Source organism: Falco biarmicus, chromosome 7 (genome assembly GCF_023638135.1).
Source record: "Falco biarmicus isolate bFalBia1 chromosome 7, bFalBia1.pri, whole genome shotgun sequence".
NCBI lineage: Eukaryota > Metazoa > Chordata > Aves > Falconiformes > Falconidae > Falco > Falco biarmicus.
The window spans coordinates 21,822,399-21,843,115 of NC_079294.1; the positions used below are offsets into that span (position 1 = coordinate 21,822,399).

Sequence of the window (20,717 nt, forward strand, 5' to 3'; positions counted from 1 at the left end):
ATGCAAGTTAAAGCTGGAAAACCAGTGCAAATATAGTTTAAGCTTTTCCTTATTGCTCCCTTAGCCATATCCTAACTCTGGACAGAATCAACCTCTTTGTGCTAATTCTGAAAAACAGAAAGGTTACTTAAGTTTCTGTTAAAAGCAAGTAACTTCAAGAGAGAAATCATGAATTTGCAGTTGAAGCCCGCGTGCAAGCAGTCTGTGTTCCTCTCACCTTAATTTTCCATTGCTGTATTAGCAGACAGAATAGGTAGGGTTGGAGAGGGTGCCTAACGAGGAGTTCTGTACTTAGCAGAAATACCTGTGTTCAGGTGTTCACTGACTGTCCAATTAGGTTCCTTCTGGTAAACTAGTCTTGGTAGCAGCTTGCTTTAACAGTATAGCAAAACCAAAGGCACCATACAATATTTAAACTGCTATCTTTCACTTGGTGTATCAGTTCAGAAACACAAAGGAATCCATTTCAAGGGAAAAGTCTATCTCATAGGAGACCAAACCTTAAAGCTTCAATAAAACAACAAAAAAACACCTCATCCAAAAAACCCAACCAACCAACCTTCTCGTGTAGGAACGGAGAGAGTCTGATTCTTCAAATGTCACATAAACACCTAATACAGTTAAAAGAATGCACAAGCACACTTACAGATTAGGAATGCTTTCCTTAATCAACACCTATAAATATATATGCATTTTTTTCTTTTCTAAATGTGTAAATTTGTGACTAAGATCTGTCCTGAGCCATGTGAAAATATACTTGCTACCCTCACAAACAAGTCCTGTTTTCACAAACAACCAGCAAGAAAATAAACATTAAAATTTTTGCTGACTCAAAATAATCAACAATATAAAACAAAAAGTCTGCTGTTTTAACCCTAAAAATTGATTTCATTTATGTTTTAAAATGTCATTCTGATTTACAATACAAATCTCAAAATCTTCTGTAAGTACTCAAATTTTGACTTTATGTATATTTGAACAGAAACAATTTTCAGAATTGAGTGTGATCTTACAAAAATTGCCTTCATTGTTCTGAAACTGCCTTTCTACAAATAAATTATGTATTGAGAAACCCCCAAATTACAAAATTCTAATAACTGTCATCCTAAATCTGCATGTGTTAAAGGAATTAACACTTCTCATTCTACAGGTCACATAGCATTTAAGTAAAAATATTTTCCACACTGACATCTAGTGAAGTTTTACAGTAAGCAAAAGCCTATTCTAATTCTTTGCACTTACAGAAAGCTATTCATCTTCCAAATTACCTTTAGTTTAGATTACTAGAATTTGCAACACATTTGTATATCATGTACTATCTTCTTTGGAAAGATGTTTTGCCCCTATTTTTAATAAATAACAAATTTACCTGTCAAAGGCTCAGACATTCTGATGGGTACATTAGAGAAAGTTATAACGATAAGGCCTGATGTAATCAAATTTAAAACATGAGTAGCAGAGTTACTGTTTTCCTATTATGCCAGATACAAGGCCTACACATCCAACATTATCAATTCTACTAAATTCAGTGGGAATTATGAATGCAAAAGATTTTAATTCATAGATTTTAGATATTAATAAGACAAGTCATGTCTCTTCTCCATGCAGTACCCTGAAAGCTTGTATTCCTACATTCTCTCTGTCACCAATGAACGTTCCCAGAGGTTCCTCTGGGAATACCTAAATTAGTCTCCTGTTCTGAATCATCCCACAGCTTATGCTTGGTAGGCTTTATGAAAAGCACACGCAGTCTTTGAGGGTGCAGAATTGGAGGGACTGTCAGGGAAAGCTTATGAATTTCTTGACCCCACAGCTGCCCATCTACTTGTGCAGGGAGAACGTACAACCTCAGGCATCTTCTTACCCTCCTTGACCTGTGCTCCAGGGAGGCAAGACATGATGTTGCACCAGCTACAATGTTAATTTCAACACTCATTAAGGTTCTGAGGGCAAAGTCTCACTTCTATGCCTCATCAAAAAAAGGTAGTTAAGCAGCGCCTGACAGAAGATACAGGAAGTTCAGTGCTGACTCTGGGGAAAATGTATCACCTATTGAATCACAAGCAAACCTATAAATGCTTTCTGGGGTGGCAGATATTTGAAGACAGACAGATTATGCATTTTCCCCTCTCATTAGCAGTTTGGGCTCTACTTTTTCAGACTGATGCATAGCTGTAGTTTGCAACAGAACCAATTGACTTCAGCCTTCCTAGCCTCAAAACACAAAGGGGAAGAAAGGGAAGGTCCATTTAGACAGAGATCACACTTAAAATGGAAACAATCCATGGCAGAGGGTTTTCAACACTTTCTTGGTAAAAACTGCAGTGATCTACAAGTCTAGCAGTACAGAAAATCCTGATCTAGGGGACTGGGACTCCAGTACTTCTGTTTGAGCTTCAATCTGCTGACACCATGGCTATTGGCTTCCCAAGATGAGTCTGGAAAGCTAGATGTTTTCTGGTGCTTGAGGGAGATGAGGGGAAAAACAGCTGGATATTAAATTATGTTTTGGCTAAAAGCTGCCTGAAGCTAAATTACACACTTGTAATCACTTCAATTGCAAGGCAAAAATACCAGTAATTAATTGTGGCAATGTGACAGGATTTAAAGCAACTGAACAGAATTCTCAGTAGTATATAAAATGTAAAAATCTGAAAGCTATCAACATTTTACGTACTGAAATTAGTTCCACTTGCAATGGCATCAGAATGAGTTTCTTCAGTTAATAACCTTCTCTTCATCTGAATCTAATCTTGACAACAGAATTATGAAATAGAAAAATGTCTTCTGTTTAAAACAAGAAACTCTTAATACTTGTACTCTATTTTGCGTTTCATCACTGAGAAGCTCAATAATCTGAGGTAAAGCTGCCAGATGTCCAGGTTCCTCCAGACACAGCCCTGTTTTTCCACACAGAAATTCTGTCCTAGCAAAAAAAGACAAATTTGGCCATTTGCCTGGAATTTCCAGATGCTGGGCAGCATAGTCAGGTGGTACCTCTAATATAGCTGCTTGATCCATGGAAATCCTGGACAATATATATCCACCAGAACTTTTGTACATCTGAAAAAAGAGTTGCCTTGTGTGCAGAATGTACCTAGCATGCTTCCTTTACTGAGTACTTCCAAGAAAGACATGCCAGATAGGATCCAAATTCTCTTCTGAATTTCATGGACAAAAATACTCTAAGGCAATCTTCTAAGTGCATCCACAACTTGCATACACATATGAGAAAGTCAGAAGCATGCGTAGGGTCACCAAGGTATTTACTAGCTCAAGATAGGTAAACAGCAATGTGCACATATTTGTTGGTATACACATGTGAAGATTCATAACTAAATTTACAGGGACCTAGCACTTGGTTGCATAGCAAAATCTACAGCCTGAACTAGATTTCTGGAATAAAAAAAAATAAAAAAAAGAAAAAAACCCCAAAACTAAGAGATGATTCAGATGCTTAAGAAAGGGATACGTACTGGGTAGCAATTAGAGCAGCAGTAACTACAGACAGGTAAGATGAAAGGCTGCAGAAGAGTTTATAAGTACTAGACAAGTTTTCCTAAGATTTAAGAAGATACCTCACTCCAGTTAGGATTCATAGTCATTATCCATCTCAGGGTGAGGCTGACCAGGTTCTGTTTGTCTGCTTGTTTTAAATTAAAAGAACAAATCCCTCATTTCAAAGAAAGAGCATTGCCCTGACAAAGGGGGCCCAGCTTCAAGACGTTTAGTATCAAATACTCATTTGATAAAAACACAGAAATTCTAAATGTCATAGAAATTAAAACCCAGGTTTCCCCTACTTCACATATATAATCTAAATACTAAGTCACAATCACATTTTCTTCCTCGTTCTTAACTATTCCATGCAGAGATGAGTTTTAAAAAGGAAAGCTGATAATGCCTGCAGTTCCAGGCAATCTACAAATTTACAGTTACTGCATGTTTCCCAGAGAAAGGAGATGTGCCTTGAAACTCTCATCCACATCCTGGGTACCTGCCCTCTGGCTGAACCAGCAGGTCACAGGAGGCATCCCTACTTTTACAGCCGCTTTGTGTGAAGCCTCACAAGTTGTACTCAACAACTCACGTAACAGCACGCACATCTTCAGCTAGCACAGACTGAGGAACACCTATTTAATAGAGCCTGAAAGATTTGCTACGTATCTAGCAGACGCCAAGCTTTGCAGCACCATGAATAATACAGTACTAGAGCGCCTGGCCAAAAGCAGAATTTAGGTATGTGAAGGACCTTCAGTCCAAAAGCAATATACATCCAGGCAGCCACAAAATGGAAGTTTCAAGAATCAAACCTCTACATCTGGACAGATATTAAGCCCCTGAAATTTTAAGCACATTTTCCCAATCTTTATAAAAGGCACAAGACCTTTCTGCCATTCAGATAAACATAATTTAATCAAAATTGGCATATTAATGTATCCTTACACACAGGATATAGCATGACATCTTAGCATGCATGGCAGAAGCTCCCTGCAATTTCTACAGTAATAGTAACCACTGCATACATGGAAACTGATAGGTAAGGCTTTTCTTAATTTAAAAAAACTTACTTAAAAAGCTTGACAAGGATTCAGTGAAACACTTTACCATGCAAATACTCAATATTATTATTTAGGGTCTCTGGCCAAACTCAGTATCATTAACAATATATTTGAATATTCATTGCCAAAAAATAGTGCTGGCACATTATAAGATTGAAACTAAAGATTCACTAAAACTCCAGATATTTCAAAGTGAAAAATCAAAGCTGCACTAATTTTTAAATCAGTGAACACACATATTATCAAAATCTCTGTATTGTTGTTACTATCATCATCACATCCAGATTTAATGCGACTGTCTCAATTTTCAACAACCATATTGTAATTCTGAGAGCCCATACCTGTTTCAGGTTATTAATAGAAGTCTTCTGGTCTTGACAGGTCTCTTGGTTTCATCAGAATAGTCTAGATGGCCTTGGTCTCATTTTTTTCAACCTCATACAAGATGGTAGGAAAGGGCAGGTATGGGCAAAATCTTATCTCCAGGTTGTCCTACACTGCTTTAAGCTGTTTGTGGTGACAATAAGCAGTGGGTCTAGGTGTATCCAATCAATAGAAACCATTTAAAAGCATATACACAGTGTCAGCCTCAGAATGGGGCAACAAAGTCTTACTGAATCTCTGACTGACTCCATCTCTGCCTTTTACAGACAAAAAGGTGGTTAATATACTAAACTGAAAGGATGCCTGAAAAATTAAAACATACACCTCTGGCTGGTATCATAACAAATTCAGTAATCAGCTGTTTAGAGACAATGTGTTTAGAGACAAAGACTGACACCAGTGCAAAATCATGAATCTAACACTAGCAGCTGAACCTCAAAAATCTTCAAGAATATCATGGACAAAGAGCTCATTTCCATACAATCCCTCTGGACTGATCCAAGACAAGAAAGAAAACTGATGTCTGAACATCTGGTGCTACCACAATACAGAGTATGAAAAGCTCTGCTACCCTTTCATTTCTGTGCCACATTGCAGGACTGAAATTACTGCCTTGAATGATTCTGAACCGTGGTCAAAAGATGTAACAAGTGCCAAATTCCCCCTGCCAACAGAAAAAAAAAGACACTATAAGGGCACCTGCTTAGCCATCAATCAGAAGCCAGGCTGCCTCAATTCCATCTAATTCTAAAACCCTCCACTAAGCAGGCTGTGCTTGAAAGCAAGGTCTGCTTTAATTTAGTAAAATGTGCTTCATTACATAAAGATAAATGATTGACAAAGATCTTCTTTTTTCCTCCTATAAGCAATCATAAATGTATGCCTCTCACATTCTCTAAAGCACCAGACAACATTTCAGTGTATTATTTTCTTAATTTTTGGAGGACCTATGGCCAAGTTCATTAATGAATTTAGTCTTTGAAAATCCACTAAACCTACTTAAGGAAATTAGCTGAAGTTTGTCTTCATTAGACTTGAGACTGAAGCCAACCTGACCTGCTTAAGGAAAAAAAGGACGCAAACAATAATCACCAACATCAATCCCTTGCCACACTGTGCTTGAGTAATTAGCTTACTGAAACCAATTAAATGCATGAAGATGCATTTATAAATAAATGCTAAAATGCTAGATGAGAAGACTTAATTATTCTTCCAAGTTCAGTGACAGACACTAAAATGATTCCATGTTCCCTTGCTGACAAGTTTAGAAAGGATACCTTTCCCATCCAGAAAATGCCACCAGACATCAATTAAAGACACTCTGATTTCATTCACACTCAAATCAAACACAATGTTTTAAATACAACCTCCTATGAAATCATGGAGGAAACTCTCCAGAATCACAGAACAGACATAAACAACAGATTAAACAAGACTTTCTCTACCTTCAAGCCAACTGTTAGTTTGCCAATGAAGCTCCAGGGAAAGAATATTTAGGGCAGGCTTCATCTCACCTAATTTTATCCAACTAAACTTTTGACTTGAAGCATGAAGTTTCTGTTTAGGCTCCTCCTACAGTCAGCTGAATATAGAGACGGGCATTTCTAAAGAAAATAAATCTCACTTTAAGATATGTGTCTAAAACCCTAACTTGTCTGTAACTGAAGTTAGGCAGAGGTTTATTTCACTTACCATTTATTGGTCAAATTAACAATAAATATATTCTTACACTAAGGATGGTATCATTACAAAATTTCAGTGAGATGAATAAAGTGTTGAGCTCAATCTCTCTACTTTTCCATCAGTCAAAAGAGAACAACATAGCTCTCAAGCATCTATTTTAATTGAATGAAGCATATTATGGAGGCGTTTCTCTCTCAAACCATCTATATGGGCTGCCTGGATATCTACCTCAAACGAGGCATTTCATTTAAGACAATGGAAACACAAACAAGATGAATCCCTGACTTAGTGCACAGCACCACAAACATACATTTAGATTTAGATGAGCAGATAGTGAGTATTTAATTTTCACTTCCTAACTCTAATAATAAAGATAACCCACTTAAGAGTATTTTAAGTATTAACCGTTAATCTAAATTGACCTTAGCATTGCTACGGGGTGTTGGCACACCAGGAAATCTAGAGGATGAGTCTAAATCCATTTTGAACAAAATCAAGCACAAAGCCTGCAGAATACAGAAGAAAACTAGTGCATGGAATGACCTGGGCTGGCATCAATAGTGTTAAATCCATCAGTTGTCATTAATACAAACTACACCAGCACAGGCTTTACCAGTCCAGTCCAATCACAATGACCCGGCCTATCCGTTTTACGCCTTGAAATAGTCAAGTAAGTCAAGTTTTGGTCAGACTTATGGTCTTTGGGAACCCCAAGGTACAATACAGTTTCAAGCATGGATGCTTATCCATTACGAACTGCAACAAGAACACCTTGCAATTTTCAGTCAATTGAACAATTTGGGGGAAGAAAGTGAAAGCCATACCTTTACATCCTGCTGCAATACTGTTTGCTATCTCAGTTAAATTCTTGTTATCTCTGATAGCTTTGCCAAAGAGCAAATACCGTTTTCTAACACAGATGCAGGTCCTCAAATAAGATAAGACAGCTTGCAGTAAAGCAACTCTGTCTAACACTACTAGCTCACAATATGTTTAATGATGGGGACAATCTGCTGATATTCCACAACTGTAAGTCAAAAATAGCATTACTTGTGTAATTTTAAATGCTACAGACATACTCAGAAGTTTAGGTGATTTTGATTCAAAGTCTTCACCTCATATGAAATACATTATTTTAAGGAAGAAAATTATGTGACATATAGAAACACGACAGATTGTTCAGAAACCATACTAACTTTACAATAACCTTTCAAATTACATTTAATTCTGTAATGCTTCTTTCTTTAAAAAAAAAAAAACAAAACAAAACAACAAAACAAAACAAACTTCTGGAACACAGAAATCCTATCCAAGTGCAGTTTATAGGCAGGTAAAATAGAAGCGATAACCAACAGACAATTTTAGTTGTATACCTCAGGGCATGCCTCTATGTGCAACTCCTGTAGTTATACGTGAGCTAGTTCACATAATGACAGCAATATGGGTGTTCCAGTCTTGTCCAGTCACTTGCAGATTTTTTGCCCTTCTTGGGTGGATGTTGCAACCTCATTTAAACACTGTGCTGTTGCAGTTGTCACCATCTCAGCTCAGTGGTTTAAACAAACTGCAGTATGTCTGTGAACCAGACAACACAAAAGCATAACTGGCAGATACCACTTAAGTCTCAACTACCCGCTTATAATAATCAGAAAACGATGGACTGATTTCCTGGACCTTCCTAAGGAAATGTCAGTTATGTTCTCCCCTGATATAAAGGCTTCATGGAAACTGGTCTTCTCTCTGCTCCTGTTCCCTCCTAAACTATTTCACCCCGACCCAAAAGATGTGAATTAATGGATCTCACCTGAGGAAATACTTTTTAAAATACTCGTATGAATTTAAATAATTCTTTCTATTTGAATTAATTAACTTTCCTGTTCCCTACATAAAATAGAGCAGCATTAATTATCTCCCTTCTACAGACTGAGAAAGTGAGACTCACTAAAATTCAATGACTTGCTCGTAGGCAGAGGGGAGCTCTGTGGTAGAGGAGGGAACTGAAGCAAGAACCTGAAGAAGATGGATGTATGATTTCCAATGAGATCACTGGAAGTTATTTAAATTGCACGCTGCTATGGGTCCCCTGACAGCCATTTGTGAGCTTCAGAATACAATGTTAAAGGACAGCACGAGGGACCCACCAACAATATTCTAAAACTGTAAAACTGAGTACAACCAACCAGACAGTCAACACACTGAAATCACTATCAAGCCCAATTAAAAGAACAGCTATAAACCAGTAAAATGTCAGTGTTGTGCTTGTATTAGCCTCTTCCACTCCTCATCATTTTCTTTTTCAAAGGACAATAAGGCTTTCAGGATAATCTTCTATGTACCGTATGTGATCTTCTTCCCAACTCCAAGGTCTAGGATTATAAAATGAAAGCTGAGATCCTCACAGTTATATCATTTCATGAGTTAGGACTTCAAGACACCAAGTAAACGTAATAAATGAGAATTGACAATGGTAACACTAACTCCTTGTAGATGTCTATAAGCAGTGTCTCATGGGTAATTACATGCCAGTCAATTGGTCAAAAAAATTATCCAAGGACCTCAAAACACTGCCATTCCCTTAACAGAAATTTTAAAGGCAAATTCTCAGTCTGCAGAAAGAAAGCTTGATGCACCTAGCATGCTTACTAATGAGTATGCTTCACACCACCACCATCACTCCTTTTATAGTCTTTCTGGGTTTACAGTTTTATGCTTGTAGAGGATGGCGTTCTGAAAGAACAGGTCAAGTGTTTTCATTTTCAATTGCATTTTAAATCCTGAAGTGCCACACAATGGTTATACATATATATTTTAAAACCCAACAGCAGATTAAGGAGTGAAACTCACATAGGAGAAAAGGCTGAACTTCTGTCATTTTGACTCTTCACTGCCTCTACTTTCTGCATTAGTAAGACAGAAAATGTTATTAATCTCATTTTTTAGCGTTCTGGTTTTGGGGTGCACTCACTTTGCATAGGACAAAGGAAAAGTGAATAGGATCTACATAGTTTGTAAACACTAAAGGGGTCGGTATAGTAACACTGTTATAAATAATTCACAGAAGAATTTGGAGACTTCAAAGGCTAACTGATGTTTTGTTTCCTGACAGAATGACCTAGACATCTAGCTTTTCTAGAAGTGCTTCTGCTGCATGTTACTCTGGAGGAACATGCTCAGTCCTATCCCTCCCCATACTCTGAGAACCTGCCTCGCAATAATACTGTTTCAACAACGCAGTTTTGGAGCTTAAAAACTCTATTTTATTAGTCTAAACAGTCTGCTGATGGGCTGAAAGCCTAGATTTTCCCAGGCAGTTAGTATGTTGCTTCTCTTCAACCCTCTACAGTAACTATCAGCCAATAGTACACGCCATTCCACATGTCCAAGATTCTTATATCCAAAATTAGACCTGAATCAGCAAGTCTCTACCACGCCTTGAATGACAACAATGGGCACACAGTTAACTTATTTATTATTATACAGTTGAAATGAAACATTTTCAGTATATTTAACAGGAGTCACGTTTTCTAGAGAAAAAAACCTCCTTAAATAAGCATCTCTATTCAATTACATACACAGTGAGAAGATAGACAAAGAAAGGCCCTAGTTTTGCGTTTGAGAATAAAGGTGTTTGGAACAATGCCTATACAAACATACTCATTTCTTCTCCATTAATTCCACAATTTTCCCGTAAGCATACCTGCTTTTCTATAACCAATAATGATTTGCATAAATTCTTCCCAGAAAAGAACAGTTACCTAACCTAATGATTTCTCCATTAATGGACATTTTGGCAACAATAGATAATGGAGAAATCCTTGATTAGTTTCAGAATCCTGACTAGTGTAAATAGGCATTTACATCAGTAAGAGTCTCAGTGTAAGTTCACTTTAAATGCAGAACATATAGTGTGCTGAGGCAGTATGACTGACCTGGGTATCTTGAGTAAATGAAGGTGTACCCAAAACGGGGGTTTTTTTGCTTTTGCTAGAGATGGGCATATACAAAGCCCTGCTATCCAATGTTGCTATACTAAATGGATAAAATATCCATTTTTGAGATGCTAATAGTCCCTCTTCAGCTGCAGCTCTAGGCTCTGACTCTCCATCCTACACACCGGCTGACCCTCAGCCCAAGATCCCTAGCCATAGACCAAATGCCCAAGAAGACAGAATTCCTTTTGCAGCCCCTTCCCCACCCCATTCCAGCTCCAGCTCTAGGCTCTGTCTCCCTCCCAGCCCTAATCCTAGCCCCTGCCTTATGCATCACCACAAACCTTCAAAAGTCCAAACCACCATTTTCTCTTAAATTTTAATTCCTTTATCAAGGAATGTTCTTCAAAAGCCAGTTTGACATTAATAACATAGACATTATGACTAATGAACCTTTTGCTCATTAAGCCACAAGAATACAAAGAGAAAGTGGCAGTTAACCCCTTAGTCACCAAAACACAAATACCAGTTCTACTATAATGCTTCCTTCGAAAGATCGTCAGCTGAGAGCTTGCCTGCTAATGTGGTTTCCCTCTCAGCACAATGAGAATGGTAAGACTGAAAAGGGAAAAAAACAAATACTTTTGAAGGGAAGGGATCATAGTTTAGCATTCAAAATGTAGTAGAGATATACCACAAAAGGATTGTCTAAATTCTGTCTAGCAGTTGAATTAGCAAGAAAACAAGTTTAGAGTCATGCTTACAAAGGATGCATACTATAGGCACATATAAGGCACATCCTTAAGACATAAAAAAGACAGGCACTCAGGTATTACAAATCCTAGCCTACGTTTGGATGGGTTGTTTAACTTCCTTCAGCCTTCAATTTTTCAGCAATAAAATGGAAATAATAATCCTGCCTCTTTTGACAGTAAGACTATAAAACTTAATTCATTTAAATTCTGTGAAAGTCTTTTGAGCTCCTTGTATGAAAAGTGTTATTTAATTAAACATTATTATTTTTAGAAAGGAGCAACTGAAACAAAATAATCCTATTTATTTTATTGCCTATTGCAATTTGCATATAACTGCCCACCCCACCAAAAGGAGCACTTCTCCCTGATCTGATAAGGACTTATGCTAGTCGAAGTGTCGTATAAGAAAAGGGTATTCTACTCCAACACAAAAACATTTTAATCAGTGACAAATTAAGCAGATGTTATGACTATCAGGATTTTTAATAGCCTTTTAAAATTACTTAGATTTGTGTTCATTTCCTGAGTTTCACGTACCTTTTAAACTAGGTTTGTTTCTCTTTATCAGTTAAAATACATTCTAATCTTTTTTGCTGTCTTATTGAATGCATTAGAATGGTTCTTAACTCTTGTTTCTATGGACATAAACCCAGAAATTAACAGAACACATTGCTTTGATTTGTCTGTCTATACTCTAGCCCAAAGTTGGTGTTGCTAGTTCTCAGCCAATACTGCATTGTTATTTAAATTTCATCTATTCCTAAATAAAGTAGTAATGAAAAGAAAAACAGAACACAGAAGAGATGCTGCAGCCTTAAGTAATACCAGTTAGAGCAGAATCCAGATGTCCTCTTTTAGCTCTTCAGAGCTTAAGAACTCCAGGGTGTAGTAGCTTCCCCTCAGAGCTTTCATGTACTACTGTCTAATTCAATGATGCTCCCCTTGATTATAAATGCTGGGACAAAGCGCCTCATAGATCTGAATGAGTGCAACTATTACCTGTTTTTTTTCCTGGGCTGCAGTCACAGTGCAGATCATGGAGGTCAAATGTAATTCACCACCTATGAATTTGACCAAAAAAATGACAGAAACACAACAGGCAAATTCTTGCCCCTGTTGTGATTCCCATCTGGTTGGAGAAAAACTTAAAAGGCTCCAACTGGTCCTAAAAGCCCAGGACTCATAGAAAATAGCTACCCAGAAGACAGCACTGGAGAAAAGATTTCTAAGATTATTCTCCCCTGTCCCCATGGGACTGACCAGGAGTGGGCCACATGTTGCTTCAAAAGGCCACAACTACGTATGCAACACACGGAACAATGAGAAATGATTGAAGTAATTTAGATGGCCCATAACAGGAGTCTAAGACAAAACGAGTGAGTCTCCAAACCCTCAGCAGCTCAGATCTCAAAGATTTGACCGCAACAGAAAGCCACAGCGTCCAGAGTTATAAACAATTTTTTTTTTTTACTATAAAGTGCCATATAGTCTTTAAAAGCACTTCATGTGACCTGCAAGTCAGCACTGAGACCAGAAAGCCTCTCTGCACTGCAACGGCAGACCTGCATATCACAAAGTTAGACAATATTACATTCTGCGGAACTGACTATGCTCCTTTCAAATAATTTCATATACGACTTGGAACTACTGTTACACCTGGAGGCGTAAGTAGCACTAGTGAGCAAGCTATTTCCCTCGTTCAGAAAGCTTCCCGTTCATTTAAAGAAAGGCTTCTTCCATATAATTCATTCTGAAATACCGAGTAAAGACTAGCTCCTGTTTCTTATGCAGAGCTTAAACAAGATGCAGCACAATGTTAAAGGTATCTGCTTATCTCAGCCAACAAAAAGACAAGCCCTGAAAACCATCTAATATTATATACTAAATGCCAAGTATTGCTTGAAATCAGAGCATTTTAAAATACCAGTTTTCTTCATCTAAATCAGACACCATACCTTTGTAATAAACTCCTTCTAGATGTGCTACACTTCTTGGGATTCAGAATTGCCACTTATTTTCAACAAAAGAAACTATTTTTTTCTATTATTTATGTTGATCTGTTTCACAGACAGTAAAAGGATTCATCATCATGTCAATCCCTTTATTGTTACCTGCACTACTCACTGCCTAAGAGCCTCAGCTGTAGCCTGGGCCCAGCAGTGAAAGGCAAATCCCCAATAGCAAGCCTGCTAGTCTTAACAATCCTTTAGAAGACAATACATATACAAAATTAAATGAAAAGTAAAGAAAACCATTTCAACTACCTTGCCATGTAGTCTGTGGACATCGTATCTTATTTGAGCAAATTCACGGAGTCCAAAAGATCCTCCAATAAGATACAGCTGAAAAACAACAAAATGAAAACAAGACATGTCAGGACTATTACAAAAAAGAACACTGCATGTTGACCCAATTCATTTACCAGGGACCCTACTATTCTTCCAACAGAAACACCAGGAACTGAATAAAATAATCAATTAGAAGATACGTATAGGACAAGAGGGAGTATATGTAAAGTCAGAGCCTTCTTGCATCCTCTGGACCTGGATTTCACAGATTTCCTCCATACAAAGACAGCTGCTTCATGATGCACATTTCCTAGGGACTTCCTCTGCTCTTACCCCTTCTTTTCCCTCCCCATATGGCTTCCTGACAAAACTGCAAAGGAACCTTTACCTCAACACCACAGGATTTATTCTCATCATTTTCAAACTCTATGGGGAAGTAACAATGCCACATTGACCTACTCTGATGTCTGTGGGTAAGAAATCTAATTAAGCTTCTGAACAGACCAGCTGACCGGAGCTGTGATTCAATGATACATTATCATATAGGCTAAGAAATCATATCCAGCACACCTGCACTTTTATTATTGCCTCCTTAGTTGTATTGCAATTCTGTCCACACCTGTGAAGCTTATGAATAAGAATAATAAAGGCAGAAACAGGGAGGGGGTGGGGGTTGGGGTGTAACCTTCATACCCACATAAAGGAATTGTTAAATAATTCTTTCTTATGAGAGGGATATCATAAGACTGTCTATGTATTCTTACCATTAAAAACAGACAAACCAACCAAAAGATCAAGTATTGTTAACAAACACCATTAAGGACTTGAAAATTAGCTCACGACCATGTGAGCTCAGTTTTCAACCATGTGAGCTCAGCCCCATGCGTGCTCAGGTGCTGGTAAGTTACAGAGTGCTACCCAGGAACTAATGTACTATGTTCACAGAACAGGGAACCTTTCACCAATAAGCAGGAGTTGAAGGCTCCAGTCTCTTTCTGGTCTAGCCCTTTCAATAAGCTGATAATTAGGAACAAATACATCAAAAATTTTGTGGTATGAACATCTAGCTGCTAAGCCACAGAACCGATTTCAGAAAGCCAATCAGAAAATAACCATGTCACTTTCAGTGACTAGAAATCTGACCTCCCAAAAACTGGACAGCACCATAACTATATCATAACTGTTCAATGAATTAATGATGCTCTTGCAAATACTGAATCATCAAAACACACAATAGAAAAAAAAGTATTTGTATAAAGGGGGGGGGGGGGGGGGAGGTCTTCCTCATGTGTCAGTATTTTGGTAAGAAAGAACAACAAGAAACAGAAAAGAAAGTATTCAAAATTGTTAAAAAGAACCTGAACATTATTCAAGGTTTATTTAATCAAAGCAGATATGTCAGCTGAAGATACAGTAACACATAATGCTGAAAGTCTCAAGGATCAAACTATAATTGAATTTTAATATGGTTGACACCTCAGCATAAAATTTCATTAGCTGATCTTATTCAACTCCTAACAAGTATTATGTTAATTAACAGCCAATGAGTTAACTTAAACTTCAGGTCCTAATGAATAGAAATCAGAAGTGCTATAGACAAGTTTATGGCTCTTACAGACCATAGCTTACTGCCTTTGTGTATATTAGTATGTTGTCAAAGAGTGGCTATGGCAGGGCAAAAGCAACTGCATGAGAAATGGTTCAGTACACAGTTGTTAAACTAGGCAGAAAGTAGCAGTTACTTGCAACATCAATTAAAAATTAGTTTGCCTAACAACAAACTTGCATAAAGTATGTGCCATTATGAGATGCAACATGAACAAGTGGAAGACCTTCAACTGGCCTGCTCCTCATAACCCAGATATTACTTATCACAATGAAAAGGTATGCTGTGGCTTACAGAGCCAGGCTCCAAGCTAAAAAAGAAACATTACATTCCTTAGCTTTGATCACTTAAAACTGTGTAATGTACACTGTAACTAAGGGAAATCAAGTAGAAGGTTGTTGCAAAATAAGTCGTTTTGTCTCATCACATCCTATCACTTGTTTGACAGCAACCATCTATTACATAGGGCATTTTCCTTTTGCAGCTATACACATGATAAAGAAGCTGATACACACACATCTCAGTTCCTTTAGACAGGTTTTGGCCTGACACTGTAATTTTACTTCCATCACTGTTATACTCCTGAAGGGGAAAAAAGCACTTAGTTTCTGATGTACTTTTGCTCTTCATACAGCATAAGCAGCATAACTAGCCTGGCAAGCTGGCACACTTCACTTATCGGGCATTACCAGTACACTGCCTTTACACTTCCAGTACTGCAATGGTTGATTTATCTTACAGTGAAACATCAGTTAGGCTGCATGAGAGTCAAAGCACACTGATGGTATAAGAAATTAAAAACGCCACTGAAATATTACACAGTGTAATGCTGGAAGGCTAGGCTGAAGATCAACAATTTTCAAAAACACAGAATACACACATATGTTTACAAGTTTACTTGACCAATGTTCTAATAAACCAAACACGATGTCTAAGACTTCACTGCAAAACCTGACCAGAATCAGTCATATTCAGCACTTATTTAATCAACCAATAGCACGTCAATGCAGTTAGCTGACAGCCCTGAGCATGAATTGCCTTGATCTACACAAGCCAGAGCAGCAATAGTCAGCTCTTCAGTCAATCAGATTTTTGAAAATTGTGGTAAAAAGCCAATAAAAGAAAGTATAAATTAATTTATGCAGCTATAATGGTATTAAAGGTAGTAAAGGACTCTGTGACTGACTATGCACCAAGTGGAAACGTTAGTCTTGGTTTAAGTGTTTCCCTTTTCTTTTTTGCATGAGGGAAGATGTCCTCACTACCTTCACTTAAGTTAACTGTATTTAAAGGGAAGAATGCATACAAACACTGAAGCATCAAGAGTCACCAGTCAAAATAATTACAAGTGGAATGAGACTCAAGTTAAAAATTCCAGCAATATCATCAGCTTGTTGGCTTTGCACATTCTGTACATCTTGAACACATTTCTAGTCTACATTCATGAACACATACCTGAAGGGTCTAGAGAACAACTCTTATGAGAAGCAGATGAGGGACGTGGGGTTATTTAACCTGGAGAAAAGCAGCCTCAGAGAAGAACTTACGGCTCTCTACAGGTTGTAGCAAGGTGGGTGTCAGCGTCTTCTCCCAAGTAACAAGTGATAGGATGAGAGGAAATGGCCTCAAGTTGTGCCAGGAGAAGTTTGGGTTGAATATTAGAAAAAATTTCTTCACTGAAAGTGTGGTCAAGCATAGGAACAGACTGCCCAGGGGAGTGGCTGAGTCACCATCCCTGGAGGTATTTAAAAGACGTGTAGATGTGGCACTTAAGGACATGGCTTAGTGGTAGACTTGGCAGTGCTAGGCTAGTGGTTGGACTCAATGACCTTCAAGGTCTTTTCCAACCTAAACAATTCTATGATTCTATGATTCTTTGCAAAACACTCTTCAGTTAAAAAAGCACCACAATGGGCAAATTTGCTCAATGTAAGCCAAGGGCAACAGCAAAGTCCAGTATGTTCCATCCACTAGTCCAGACACAAAAGAGACAGGAGAAACCATTCAGGACACCATACAAATAAAACAGTTAGGTTGCCCACATTCTAATGAAGTCAGACTCATGCTTCCTCTCCAGTTAACTGAGAGAGGAAAAGTAATGCCACATATAATGAAAATTAAGATACATTTTTTCTTCATTCCGATTTTAGAATCGTACAGATAGTTAACTGACATCATAAAACGTTAAGGCATTGGCATGTGAACAACAGTACTCAAGCTGGAAAGTTCAAACACCTGCATTCTTTCATTGTAAAGGAACTATTCAGTTTATATGCTCCAGAACCTGCAGCAAAAAACACTATGTAGCAAACAATCTGTCTAGATACTTGAATGCATTCAGCAGATGGATGAAATGGTAACAACTTCTCACTTTCTCCTTTACACCTGAAATTTACCTTAAGAAGGCAACAACCATAAAACACACTAATTAGCCCGCACATAACACCAAAGCAAACAGCTTAACAGCACTGCTAGCACAACCTCCCCTTAAAGATCTCACAATGGTTTATTCCTTTATGTTCCAGTGAGTATACAAAAAACTCCAACCCTACAATGTCGTAATGCAATTATGCATGCATGGATGACTTGCATGTTCCAAAACAAAATGAAAGATAGGATGTGACATAAGAGCACCATCTGTCACATACATTCAGCAACCTCAGTAAATGTTTTATGTAAAAAATAAATAAATAAATAAATTAAAAAAAATATAAAATTCTCTTTAACAACATTCTTCTAAAAATTCTATTTGTTCACTTCTCCATTAGGAAGTATATTATGCAATCCATTATGGACAGCATCAGAGTGATCCCTTGACCTGCATCTTAGGATGGGAAATATTTGCATTTGTCACCAACCACAGTGAGATGGTCACTGAGGACTCAACCGCAGAAGAACTTGGGACTTACAGCAGATCCCCACTTTTTAGTTTCCCGCATAATCTAAAGCGGTCACCTTCAGTTCCTTAGGTCAACAACATAACAAGAAACTATTTCACTGGCAGCACCAGCAATCTCCCATATTACAGGCATCCCTGTTGTGACAGAAAGCCACTCCTGCTATAGCACCAATTCTGAAAGCCAGATTACAAAATTAAATTTGTCATAAATCCCTAAATTAACCAAATCACAATACTTACTGCTGGAAGCAGATTATGCAGTGGGGAAATCATTACGATACATATCACTGGAGAAGGAACATGATCATTTTCTAACCTCTTCCAGACTGCTGCTGCAAAACCCTCCAGCTATTCATCAGGAACTTCAAAACTAAACAGTCACGTGAATTATTTTATTTTAGTTTGCAGTGATTGCAGTGAACACAGTAAAAAGGGGTTTGGGGTTTCCTCTTTAAAGAACTGTCATATGTGCAGTGCAAGACCGGCGAAAGACAGCAATTTGTCAGCCCAGAAGACTGAAGTCTCTTTTTTGTTCTCTAAACAAAGTAGCAGGGCAAACTGCCAGTCCCAGAAAAGACCCAGGCAAGTCACCTTAACCTGAAGCGCCCCCCTCTGCCAGCTCTAACTCTCAAGAGTATTTCCCACAGCCATTCGTAACACTGAAACTGCTGAGAGAAAACCAGTGCAACCTTTTCAGAAACTTACTAAATCCTCTCCCCACCCTCGATGGGAGCAGAAGAGGATCTACCTTTTCTTCTTATCTGCAACAAATGGAAATAATTTTTAATTCAGATCATATGGCCTCCTTGGGGGAAAACAGAAATAAAAGCTATACGTCCCTTAGTAGTTACTTCACTCAAAAGCACAACAGAGAACGCACTGACTCAATGCATATATTGGAATTCACAAATTGTAGAAAGACTGAACTGCATTACAGTCAAAAATGGATGAAATATGCCAGGAGATGACCACATGGATACCATGCTGGCAACCCAGGACAGCAGATGGTATAAACTGGAGACAATTGTAACTCACTGGTAAAGCAGAAGAGTATAGTTTGCACAGCATGGGGAACTATGTGCAAAACATTAAACTTGACCTAAGGTATCAGGTTAATTGACTGAGTATAGAGTATATCAAAGCAATGATTTTCAAGATTGCAAATATGAATGGCTACAGGCCAGAGTACAACAAAAACTGTCTGTATCCTTTCAATTCTGTCATTCAGCGTCTTAGGAAGAAAACAAAACCTTTGTTTATTAAAATGTCCACTTCATAGCAGGTTGGAAAACACAGAAAATGCATTTAATAGAAACAACCTAAGAACACTGCAGAAAAGACAGAAACCCATATGTTCCTTGGTATAAGCATTAACAACAAAGGTCATTTTCAGCCACAGCATTGTCATTTTGCATTACACACATTGATTGGGCTGGTCAGATGACAAAGGAATTTAACTCAGCAGCTGCAGCTGTTTGAAAACCAAGTCTGCGGTGGTGGTCAAGCTGCCACCTTCTCTTTCTCCGTAAGCTTCTAAAAGCCAAAATGTTGATTCTTTATTAAAATCATCATTCCCATTAGTCACAGGTTCAAATCTAGCCAAGGCGCTACAATGAGAAACTGTTCACTTGTCACCGCAACCTGGTGTTCTTGTGATGTGTTAGGCCCAGCTCAAAACAGCAATAAACTGAAACCTGCACTAAAGAACATAAAAAGAAATCACTACTTGTCAAGTAATACTTCCCTATGGACAACGCTGCACAGGGGATGAAGATGAAATGCACTATGAAGTAAATATTAACCTTAATATCTTTACCTTCACCACCCCTTGAAGAAGGTGGAGACTTAGACCAGAACTAAACACAGGAAATGAAAACTGGCAAAACTGTACTTACGTTCCAGTTCTGAGGCTTAACACAATCCCGAGTGCCAGATTAATCCATTCTAACAGCATTCAACAATGCAATTACACTCTTCATGTTTTCAAATGAAACAGAGGGGGGGAATTCAGAGTACCTACAGAGTGACTATTTGTCTAACACTTATCTGGAAAGTAGTACTCAAAGAGCAAGAATCAAAAGTTTGAGGCATTGATTCAAAAGATGAACTCAGTAATTTTAGACCCTGACAGTCAACAGAAAGATGGAAGTCAGCTAATTCAGACTGCACAAACTGGAGTCCACAGAAGCCCATTCAGCTTGAACACACTGGCTTCCACTCCAGCACAAACAGCTCCAGGGGGCTGTTTTGTCTGGAATAGCTCCACACTCCACTGTAGATTCAAACACACACAGATGAACACAAGATGCAAAGCAGAAGTTGAAGACATATCTCATCATAAGCTTAGAGACCCAATATTTATAATATAAGTCATTGAAAAATAAAAGCAGCACTCTTGTGATTTTATTGATTGGGAGCGACCATTTTAAAATTCTAGAAAAAGTTTCATATTTATTGATCTTTTAAGGCTACAAATGTAATACTTGTAACTTTTACAGGCAATCACAATTTATCTACAAATACTAAAAGTCAGAATTCTCTTCTCATGAGTAAATGTTAACTTCCATTCATCTCTCAAAAGCATATTAACATTTAAATCAAACATTCTGCG

The 20,717-nt window shown here is 37.9% G+C and overlaps 1 protein-coding gene across 2 annotated transcripts in view; it reads right to left on the bottom strand.

Moving 5' to 3' along the window:
* Positions 1–20,717, bottom strand: part of LOC130153150 (cytochrome c oxidase assembly protein COX16 homolog, mitochondrial) — a 49,376-nt gene that overhangs the window by 22,932 nt on the left and 5,727 nt on the right. For both annotated transcript variants that reach the window (XM_056347612.1, XM_056347611.1), the window contains exon 2: positions 13,578–13,655. In XM_056347612.1, the coding sequence (XP_056203587.1) occupies positions 13,578–13,655 (78 nt within the window). The remainder of the gene's footprint in view (positions 1–13,577; positions 13,656–20,717) is intronic.